The sequence below is a fragment of the Sycon ciliatum genome, chromosome 1 (genome assembly GCF_964019385.1).
Source record: "Sycon ciliatum chromosome 1, ocSycCili1.1, whole genome shotgun sequence".
In the NCBI taxonomy this organism is placed as follows: Eukaryota; Metazoa; Porifera; class Calcarea; order Leucosolenida; family Sycettidae; genus Sycon; species Sycon ciliatum.
Window position 1 is genome coordinate 43,881,736 of NC_088643.1, and position 11,362 is coordinate 43,893,097.

Sequence of the window (11,362 nt, forward strand, 5' to 3'; positions counted from 1 at the left end):
GTGTAACACTGGCAGCGCCATGAATGAAATTTGTGCACTGACAGTGTAATTCTGTTGCTAGAACTAACCGTCCATTATAATAGATCTTGACCTGACATGACATTTCTAAGCACTTTTTGCACTCACTGGTAATCCCAAGCAATGACCGATTCAGATCTCATTGATCTCACGGAGTTTTCACAATAGCGAGAATTCCAAGTTTGCCTGGAGTGCTCAACACCACAAGGATGGAGCAATACCACAAAGGCAGAAGAGAACAGAGACAACCGGCTAGGTCATTGTTGTAACGCTCACAGAGTTTTATGTGCATTTCCTGTTTTTGATCATCCTGTGTGCAGCGCTACTATGTTGCCACGTCTCGGCAGCTGAAACGCCTGGAGTCCGTCTCACGGTCTCCCATCTTCTCTCACTTCTCCGAGACGCTGTCGGGAGTGAGCAGCATCCGAGCCTACTCCTGTCAGTCGAGATTTATCGGTGAAAGCGAAGACAAGGTGGACTTCAACCAGCAGGCCTACTATCCCAGCATCAGCTCTAATCGGTGAGCACCAGCAGCACGCCACTTGCATCCGTTGAGAAAAGGATATCCTGTTGCAGTGCGTTTCAAAACAGAATGAACTTATGCGGTTTGTGATGTCAAGATGCCGATTGCACAAGTTCGGGAATAAAGTTGTGTCGACGGCTCTGCTGGTCTTGTTGATGATCGTCCTGGGTAGCGACATTTTCATTACCAAGCATCCCATTCACTGCGTCATGTACTTGCATACTTCCGTGGATGGTACATCAGTGCACAACTAGCAGCAGTAATTTTGTCATGTGCTGACCGAATGTCGCTAGTCGCTATCCAAGTCTACTGTATTTCTCAACTCCTTTGTGTTTTTTACCTGAGAGATGGCCACAGTGTGGGCATCAAAAATCAGCTACTTCACGTTGCGGCTGACTCCGACGCATTGGCGGCAATCACACCTTTACAGTTCAACGCCATCTTACCGCACAATGCTGTACGCGTGCACGTGTATCTGACCATGTGTGTGTGTGTGTGTGTGCGTGTGTGTGTGTTCGTGTGTGTGTGTGTGTGTGTGTGTGTGTGTGTGTGTGTGTGTGTGTGTGTGTGTGTGTGTGTGTGTGTGTGTGCGCTTGTCCTGTTCAGGTGGTTGGCACTGCGTCTTGAGTTTGTTGGAAACTCAATAGTGTTCTTTGCAGCCCTGTTTGCTGTTCTGGAGAGGGAGTACTCGTTCTTGAACCGTGACGCAACTTCAGCTGCTAGTTTGGCTGGTCTGTCTGTCTCCTATGCGTTGACTGTAAGTCTATAACATTCTGACACGATATCAACGGAGTACGAAATCATGTTCCTTGCCAAGTGCCTTTTCTAACAATCGAAACTGTCCAGGTGTACAGAAGTTTAAAAGACGCTCTTTGCTCTGAACTTACGTACCTGTTTGTTGTGTGGTGTCCCCAGATCACACAAACGCTGAATTGGATGGTGCGCATGACCAGCGAACTGGAGACTAACATCGTGTCCGTGGAGCGCGTGAACGAATACAGCCAAACGCCCACCGAGGCGGCGCTCATCAAGCCCGACTACCGGCCCGCAGGTGACTGGCCACAGCAGGGATGCGTCAGCTTCAACAACTATAGCACGCGCTACCGTCCGGGCCTAGACCTAGTTATCCGTGGCATCTCGTGTAACGTGTTGGGTGGAGAGAAGGTATGTTGCGTGGCCGAGTTGCCAATCTGAACTCAAGCTGTGCAGTGTGTGTTTTACGAGCTGTATAGCAAGAGCATGTTTGTTCCATTCATTACAAATCACAAGGAAAGACAGGAGAAACGGCCTATAAGTGACTGTGGTGGCGGTGGCATGATATAGAATGGGAGATGTGGTCATACTACTGTCGTGGACATAGCATCTAGGGGTTGAAATATGTGCATCCACAGATACCAGGCACTGATCCACTCTTACATGTACACTCCTTGATGGTGCATATCATTGTGTGCACTCGGCTGTGTAGAGTCAGATATGCCTATTCACTGCGGCTGTACAGCATGACGAGATTGCTCTGATGAAGAAGGTGCATGTACTTGATGTGGACGAATTGCACCGCATGTATACTTGATGTGGACGAATTGCGCCGCATGTATACTTGATGTGGACGAATTGCACCGCATGTATACTTGATGTGGACGAATTGCACCGCATGTATACTTGATGTGGACGAATTGCACCGCATGTATACTTGATGTGGACGAATTGCACCGCATGTGTACACATACTACATGCTGTCTTAGATCCAAGTGAGATCTCATTGTATTGCTGTTAAAATTAGTGTGTGTCTGCGTGTGTGTGTGTGTGTGTGTGTGTGTGTGTGTGTGTGTGTGTGTGTGTGTGTGTGTGTGTGTGTGTGTGTGTGTGTGTGTGTGTGTGTGTGTCTGTGTGTGTGTGTGTGTGTGTGTGTGTGTGTGTGTGTGTGTGTGTGTGTGTGTGTGTGTGTGTGTGTGTGTGTGTGTGTGTGTGTGTGTCTGTGTGTGTGTGTGTGTGTGTGTGTGTGTGTGTGTGTGTGTGTGTGTGTGTGTGTGTGTGTGTGTGTGTGTGTCTGTGTGTGTGTGTGTGTGTGTGTGTGTGTGTGTGTGTGTGTGTGTGTGTGTGTGCATGCATGCGTGCGTGCGCGCGTGTGTGTGTCTGCGTGTGCGCACTGTTGTGCAGGTTGGAATCGTAGGCCGAACTGGCGCAGGCAAGTCATCACTGACCCTGGCACTATTCCGCATTATTGAGTCAGCAGAGGGCAACATCGTCATTGACGGTATGGACATTGGCAGGATGGGGCTGGAGGATCTCCGCTCTAAACTCACCATCATTCCTCAGGTAAGCTGTATTGTAACTTTCTGATATGCCTACGTGTAGTTCTGATGCATCTTTGCAGCCAAGTTGCAGTTGCTGCAGCCACTTCCATTGCTGCTGCTGCTGCTGCTGCTGCTGCTGCTGCTGCTGCTGCTGCTGCTGCTGCTGCTGCTGCTGCTGCTGCTGCGGCTGTTGTCTGCTGCGGCGGCTGTTGTCTGCTGCTACATTACTATACTGTTTCTGTATCACTGTGTTATTATCATCCTTATCATCTACTTTATCATTGATGAATGAGTACATGTCGACACTGCTGCGGTATCAGTCCTGTTGCTGATAAGGTCTGTTAGTGGTAATGTGTGCTCAATGCACTGAGCGCAGGGACTTGCCTTGTGTGACAAGACTGCAGTCTGTGTAGTAGTCAACTTGCAAGTAGTCTTGGAAGGTGTTCTACCTGACTGTTTGTATGGTGGTACCGTGAGGACAGTTTGAAACAAGTACATGTTGTAATGTGATTGCTTTGGGGTTTTTTGTGTTCTACATGCTCTTTCAGGATCCTGTGCTCTTCTCTGGCAAGCTGCGTTTCAACTTGGACCCATTTGAGCAGCACACAGATGCTGATTTGTGGCATGCTCTCGAGCACGCTCATCTTCGATCGTTCGTTGATGGCGTTGATGACAAGCTGGACTTCACTGTGTCAGAAGGTGGTGAAAATCTCAGGTAGGCTTGCGTTTTCGTGCTTCTGAATACTAGATAGGACCTCCATCTCACCTTTCTTTCCATTGCTTGCATGTACAGTAAAACCTGTAACTAAAGACCACCGTGACTAGCGACCGGCCTGGTACTACCGACCACTTCGCCAGGCACGGACGGTCCCACATTCAAAATGCACTGTGACTAGCGACTACCTGCTGAACGCGACCAGCGACCGCCTTTTCTTGTCCCAAAAACGATTTTCGACCCGTAACTAGCGACCGCGATGTAGGAAATCAAAATGTTGCTTGAAGCTCCTTCTTGAAATTTTGCTGATTTTCCATGATGGTCCTGAAAGGAATCTTTCGATACAACAGCTGAACAAATGAACGCAGGTCATTTTGACTGTGGAGTCGGTGTGGACTGCACTACACCTGTCAAAATTTCAAGCTCTGTCAAGAATAAACATGATCGGAAACGTCTTCGAGAGCGCATCGAAAGCGCTCTCTGATCGATGTTACTACTCGGAGGAGAACCGAAGACTGAGCGGCTCTGTCACCCCAGTCACACAGGCGAATCGACGATGGCATGAAGGAGTTCAGAAACAAAGCAGCACCTCAAGGTCCTGATGCTGAAGGATCGCGTTCAAGCAATCGTGAAGTCACAACAAGGACAGTCGGTACGACTGATCGCATGAACAAATAATTTGAAGCCCAGCGCAAAACGAAACTTCCACAGGGAACGTTCGACTCCTGGCTTCAGAAGTAGCAGCTGAATTTGACGTCTGCAAAAAAATAATCTTCTCTCTGTCTCTCTCCATCTGTCCGTCTATCTCTCCAAGTGTTGTTTGACCTGAAATAAGAATGTCACTGTGCAAGTCCTGGAGAATTGTACTAGCTGCATTTTGACATACATATCATATAATGGGACCCATATATGGTCACGCGGTGCAAACCTCTAACTAAAGACCACCTGCTACTAAAGACCGCTTTTGCTGGCACCAAGGGGTGGTCGGTAGTCACAGGTTTTACTGTAGATGCAAAGCGGGTTCGTGATGGGTTATGTGTAGTATCAAGAGTATGCATATCCCCCCGAATGGTATGCAACGCAGCCTGTTCTAGTGAGCAGTAGAGTAATTTGCTAGAACTAGCACTCCCAGACAGGAAGTCACTTGTCGTCCAACATGCTCATGACAGATATTTGGACTGCACATACACTGTCCTTCGTTGTACGTAGTACGAAACGTACTCGGAACATATGATATATGAGTTTTCGTCACCCATATGCAAAGTTGCACTCTCTCGGAGGTAACATGCGTTTGGCAGCATGTCGAATTTGTGAACATTACTTCTATTGTCTTGTACTTAATAAGTTCTTGCAGAATGGACATGAGTGCTTGCATGTTATAATATAAAGTTTGTTAATAAGTTCTTGCAGAATGGACATGAGTGCTTGCATGTTATAATATAAAGTTTGTTAATAAGTTCTTGCAGAATGGACATGAGTGCTTGCATGTTATAATATAAAGTTTGTTAATAAGTTCTTGCAGAATGGACATGAGTGCTTGCATGTTATAATATAAAGTTTGCTATTCATGTACAACTGCACCGCCATGCTAAGTGCGTGCAAAAGCAAACTAGCTTTGGTCAGCTGGTGCCTGGAAGTTGCTAAAACGTTTCTACTGCTCCTTTCCCGTGAACGTAAAACATGTAGTGTGCTTTGGAGCTTGTATAAACTGAAGATGATGTGTTTCCCTTTGCCTTTCAGCGTCGGTCAACGCCAGTTGGTGTGTCTGGCACGTGCACTGCTCCGCAAGACGAAGATCCTTGTATTGGACGAGGCCACGGCGGCAGTAGACTTGGAAACGGATGATTTGATCCAGCGAACAATCCGCACGGAGTTCCATGACTGCACGGTCTTGACCATAGCACATCGCCTCAACACCATCATGGATTATGACAAGTAAGTACATTGTACATGTAATTATGGACGACTTGTAATAACCTGACTACAGTACGAGTTGGTGCGGGTAACACATGGTCAAACGACCACCTGCTTCCAGCAGCCACCTTCTTTCTTTGGCACTGTTTGTTCGGAATGTGCAGAAAGATACCATAGGGTCACAGATTACCTGCTGTCAAAGACTGGGATAGGCCAATCCTGAGGATGGTGGCAAGGACCAAGTTTTTTTCCCGTGTACACTGGGCATATACTGTTCAGGGAGACTACAGTACTCAGCTATCCACATGTACATTGTACTGGACAGCACTGGGTTGCCATTACAAATTCTTGTACAGTTTGATTGGGAGATATCGAATCCATTAGCATTTACGTTTGGTCAATTCTCATTCTGTGCATAATGGTGCTCTGTCTGCTTGTGTCGTGGTGTTCTTTAGGGTGATGGTGCTTGACCAAGGAAAAATCATCGAGTATGACGGCCCGGACACGCTTCTTGCGTCCCGAAGCCATTTCTTCGCCATGGCACGAGATGCTGGTCTTGTGAGCTAAAGCAATAAAAGATACTCAGCCCGGTCAATACAAGTGCCTATCATGTGCGTGGCGCGGAGGAGCAGCACGCGTACCCTGTGCTGCCTGGTTTTGCCGTTCCTGGACGCAGTACGATGGCTTTTGTTTATAGCATTATGGGGGTGTTGTTTTGTGAATAGCTTACTCCTACTTCGAAGTACATCCGGTGACCTCTGCCTCTGTGCGCCAGTGTGTTTAGCAAATCTGGTGGACTGATATTGTGCCATGCTTCAAGGTTGTCTACATCACCGCTATGACACATACTGTCACCACCTCCTTAGTCTGAATTCACTCTTCTCCTCTGGTGGGTGCTATAAGCAATGCTGCGGTGACACACTCGCCCACTGCCAGGTCCACCAGCCATACTGCTCCAGCTCTCTTCTGTTCTGCTTCCTCTGGACATCCTTGAAGCGTTTTAGAACTCTGTCTGTTTATGTGCATATGTTTGTGTACCTCTTATATTTGCTTTCCTGGATATCAGTTGATCTGCATACCATATAGTCAGTTCTTGTTGCAAGCCTAGCTATTTGTTCCACACATTTTTAGCAACTGTTTAGTGCTTCGCCCCTTGTTCCAGTAGTTGTGCACCCTTAGCTTTTGTAAACACACTTTTCAAGTTGGCCCGTGTTGCAATTGTTGCAAAACTGCGCTTTTGTGAACCCATTGATTTTTTCAATTTTTTAGAAAATAAATTATTAATTGGACTGTTCAACATGACTGTCAATAAAGTGTGAACCATGGTTTTATTTTATTTTTAGATTGAATTCTCTTCCACCAAGGTTTTCCATCTATGTACCATCTACCTCTCCTTTCCTCCTCGGTCCACAAGAGGACATTGCCTGTATGGCCATCTCCACTTTATCTGTATTTGTAAAGGATATTTGATGCGGCCAAGGCAGCCTAGTATGACACAAGCCACAGCCGGCCAATATTCTATTATAATTACGTGCAGCACCAGAGATATTTCATCTCTTTTTTTCTCCTTCATCTGAGCTGAAAACCAATATCTTGGCAACCCAATCCAGAATGATAATCGGTTGTGGGCCGGCCGGGGGGGGGGGGGGGATACCTGTCAGTCACACTGCATTTATCAGCCTCATCCTATTCACACCTCTTGCTGCAGCACAGTGGCTGCATGCTTGGTCGAGACACTATTGGAATTCAGGTACCAATGCCAACGAATGAACATCTGGGACATCATCACCATTTCACCGAATACGTTGCGTATGCGCATGCGTTGTGTTCTTGACGGGAAACTTCATGTACTTGAGAACGTATTAATTTTGTCTTCTTCATAGACTAGTCTATACTAGTTGTTGGTTGACAAGGTGGAGGACACATTGGCTGTGTTCGGAAACAGTGCAGTGTGTCCTCCCCCTTGTAACATGCTGTCAACCAACAACCTGTTTTCGACAAAACAAGGCTTATCTAATAGCAAGAGTACATAACCCCCAGGAGTTATGAACTCTTGCTAATACATGTACTAGTCTATACTAGTGCTACCGAGAGTACAATCATCCTCCCCTCTTGGTACTGCACATGGCAGTAAAAGGACAAAAGGACTACGACTCTGAGTACGAGTCGATGACTAGACCATGCTTTGGGTAGTACTAGTACTTTCTGAGATGCGTTCTGGTATGAAAAAAAAGGCAACAGCGGCATTCCGGTGCAGTACAGTAGAGTCGCGCGCCCAAGAACGTTGTTTCCAAAGGGTTAGCCTGGGACGTTCTTATTTTTCAGCAATCTGGCTGCGTTCCTATACACGTTAAAGCACGTTCTTAGAAACAATCTGTACTGGATCATCTGGATCATCTGTACTGGATCATCTGTATCCCACAAGCTGCCAGAAAACCAACACCGCCGTTCTTAGCTTTAGGCTGTGGCGTTCTTAGAATTTCAGGCTGGACGTTCTTGGGCTCCACGTTCTTCAGCGCGTGACTCTACTGTAGTCTTCTCTGGCTGATCCAGGTCCGAGCAAGTCGGTACATGCATCCAGAATGTGCTCTGACTGCATGCACGTGTATGAGAACAGTGGAAAACGAGCAGTGGCGTTCCGAGCACTCCTGGCCTGTTCTGGCTCTGCATGTGTAACAGTAATACCCTTCGGAGGCTACGACTTTTTTTGACAATGTGACAATCACATGGTCAGGACTATCACGGGAACTAACAGTTATGACGACGGCAGTCAGTGTGATATGCTCGTTTATATCCAAATCAAGTAGAGGAGGTAGATGTACATGCACAGCTGTGCATCAAGGCTGGCGAGGTCAAGGGAAAACCCCACCAGGTAGAAGATAGAAATAGAAAAGGCGAGGTCAAGGGGAAACCCCACCGAATAGAAGATAGAAGCAGAAAAGGCGAGGTCAAGGGGAATTAAACAGAAAAGGCGAGGTCAAGAGAAAACTCCACCAGATCGAGGATGGAAACAGAAGAGGCTAGGTCAAGGGAGAACCCAGCTGGGTAGAAAAAAAAACAGAAACATAGTCAAAATCCAGGAGACTTGAAAGTATCATTAATTTAAAAAAGTACACAGACTGATGAGTTGTTGCGGCTTATAGTACTGAAGAAAAGTAGTAGTTTAAAGTACAAAACGTTTGAAAGAGTGGCTCATAATTCAGAGGAAAGAATGGCTCGTACATAATTAGTTGTTTCAGAAGAAAGAGTAGCTCATATTTAGTTCTGTCTTCTAATCATTGTTCATTTAAAAAAAAACTATAACCATAAAGAGAGGGTGGGCCAAGCTTGAGCGCAGCGAAACCATTGACAAGACTTGACAACGACTATGCACAACGTACAGACTACACAGGAACACGACGAACAACACACTGGAGACACAATCGCCTTCACATCAGTTCCAAACACATCTACACCGAGAATCTAAAACATCAATAAAAACATCCGCCGTGCACTGGCTAGACAAACAACCAGAGGAGTAGGTAAGCACAAAGACACATCTCAACATGGGATATCTCTGTACACACTACACACGCAGCAGAGCCCAGTACATCAAAGTAGCCAACCGAGGCAAGAACGGCCGCATCTACAGCATTCTTAATCTACACCAAGGCCTCGACAACAAGTAAGACAGACTAATCAACGACGAGCACGGACACTGGACCTCCAACCAGTTTTCTCAACGCACACAACGAAAGGCGAGCACGTAAGTCACCAACGCTCCTGACAAGACAACAAAGGACGATCTCAACTCAAGAAGAAAGGCCATGCTAGGTGTTCCTATGTCGTATATCCAGTACTAGTACTCAAATGGTCGGTTCAACTGATTAATTCAACACCTAACCCAGACTCGAGCTGAGGCAATACAGACAGAGCCAGTTACAGACAGAGCAAGTAGCTTCCAGTGGGGGGTACTCATGCAAGTGAGGTAAGGGTTGACGACGACATATTCAGTACGCTATTGCGGATCCTGCGCAGGATGTCAACGCTCTTGGCATGGCGCATGTACTCGACCTGTGCTCTCCTCATCTTAGTCCTACGACAGCGCTTCCAGCTGGCCATGTGCTCCGTCAGTAAATTGCTGGCCGAGTGAAGCTGCTCTTCTGCGCCGCCGCCAGCTACGCTACTGTCAACTGATGAAGCATCAGGACAGACAGTTTCCACGCCAGTTGATGATGAGTCTACATCGCTATCCTCCACGTGCTGCTGCTCACCAGCAGTCGGCGAGGGTGGCGGCAGCATCCAGATATCCGTGTCCCCGTCCTTGCTGGCAACATTCGGTGATATGCCAGCAATTTCGAGATACGGTGATGACATGCCGCTATGTCTGATGTCTCCAATCCATGATCGGCACATAACATACAGCGATGTTCCTTCACTGTGCTGCGCCAGGTCTACACTGCGATCGAACAATGTCATCACATACTGATTTCCAATGATGTTGGCCTGTGGTGGCTCGCATGAGGCACGTCCCTTACGCGTACGCTTACGGCCACGCCGAGATGCGGACACTGCCGGCGATGACTTGCTGGGACGCTCCACTGATCTGTTGCTGAGGAGACGCTTTGTGCCAGCCACATTGGCTGCGGCAGCGCGTGCTGCTTTGAATAGATGATTGTCAGGAGTGTGTCCAAGATGTGGTAGCTGCAACAGCTCCAGCGCTGCTTCACGCATGATCCAGTCACATGACATATCCAGAAGGGGAGAGATGGGACTTTTGCCAACATCCAGCGGTGAGCTAAATTTGTTACCCGACTTGGCTTCGGAACCAGGTGTGTTCAAATGACTCCTCTGGGAAATCATTGGTAGGCAAGACATGCTGGACAGGAATTTTCGTCCACTCGGATCAGCTACTAAGTCCCGTCGCCAGTACAAACTAATTGCTCTCAATGAGGTGTTAATTTATTCCCTCCAGTCAGAAAATTGATATCACTACTCACGAGACCACATTGAAATGAAGTCGCATTTGTGGCGAAGAACAGAGAATAAATGAGATGAAATTGGCCTGTCAAAGTCCGGTGTTACGATAAGAGAAAGGGCTCTCGTGTCCGATTACTCCCGATCCCTGTATCTGCTACTCTGGCCATCAACCTAAGCCCTTCTGGAAAACTAGGAAAGTCTTCCTTGATAGATCATACGATCCGGCAGATTTTCATGCATACAGGAAGCACCGGAAAACATCTTCCTGAGCGCGGTACTCTCAAAAGCTGCCGTACACATGATGTCATCTACATCAGGGAGGTACTAGGTATTTTACGACTCCCTGTCTCATCTAGATCTACTTGTATTACTATTCGTGTTGTTGTTGTGTACGTGTGTAGATCTACGTGTGTACATGTACATGTACAGTCCGTATCGCCTATAAGGTTGGCGGCTATAGTAATATACCGGATATAGTGATCAATTTCTCAAAGTCATTTTCATTTGCCATAACTAAGTATACACAGTTATCGCATATAGCAATAATCGTCTATAGTAATATATCGCCTATAGTGATCAAATTCATATTTCAAAAGACGTTTATTACACTATTTTCGCATCGGTTATAGTGAGTGATGTAAAATCAAGCGATGTCAGAGGAGAACAGGGTGTTACTTCTTCGTGAAGAACTTGTCCAGTGAGTGTTGTTCCGTGAGTTTTGCTTTTACAAGTTGCCAAAATATGCCTCCATCATGAGGAAATCCTGATTTTGTGTGTCAGGAGCTACACTACAGCCAGCTACATGACATTGTACATGTATGTAGTGCGTATGTGCACGGCGCGCTGAGTCGTTTGACACCCCACTCGCATACATTGCAAGCAGTATCGGTCATAGTAATATATCGCTTATAGTGATAAAATGCTCAAAATCAAACACCA

The 11,362-nt window shown here is 46.8% G+C and overlaps 2 protein-coding genes across 2 annotated transcripts in view; one reads left to right on the forward strand and one right to left on the reverse strand.

The window, feature by feature from the left end:
* Positions 1 to 7,069, forward strand: part of LOC135827658 (multidrug resistance-associated protein 1-like) — a 35,100-nt gene extending 28,031 nt beyond the window's left edge. The window contains exons 27-33 of the mRNA XM_065340114.1: positions 339 to 538; positions 1,148 to 1,298; positions 1,457 to 1,705; positions 2,699 to 2,857; positions 3,384 to 3,550; positions 5,291 to 5,485; positions 5,920 to 7,069. Of these exons, the coding sequence (XP_065196186.1) occupies positions 339 to 538; positions 1,148 to 1,298; positions 1,457 to 1,705; positions 2,699 to 2,857; positions 3,384 to 3,550; positions 5,291 to 5,485; positions 5,920 to 6,031 (1,233 nt within the window). The 3' untranslated portion in view covers positions 6,032 to 7,069. The remainder of the gene's footprint in view (positions 1 to 338; positions 539 to 1,147; positions 1,299 to 1,456; positions 1,706 to 2,698; positions 2,858 to 3,383; positions 3,551 to 5,290; positions 5,486 to 5,919) is intronic.
* Positions 7,070 to 8,234: 1,165 nt separating this feature from the next.
* On the reverse strand, positions 8,235 to 10,676 carry LOC135827667 (protein lin-37 homolog). Its single transcript, XM_065340124.1, has one exon. It carries the CDS (start codon positions 10,319 to 10,321, stop codon positions 9,419 to 9,421), a length of 903 nt encoding a protein of 300 aa, XP_065196196.1. The 5' UTR covers positions 10,322 to 10,676; the 3' UTR covers positions 8,235 to 9,418.
* Positions 10,677 to 11,362: the final 686 nt, after the last annotated feature.

Bases quoted from the DNA above. Each gene is read 5' to 3' on its own strand.
- LOC135827667 (XM_065340124.1), bottom strand. From the start codon at position 10,321: ATGTCTTGCCTACCAATGATTTCCCAGAGGAGTCATTTGAACACACCT.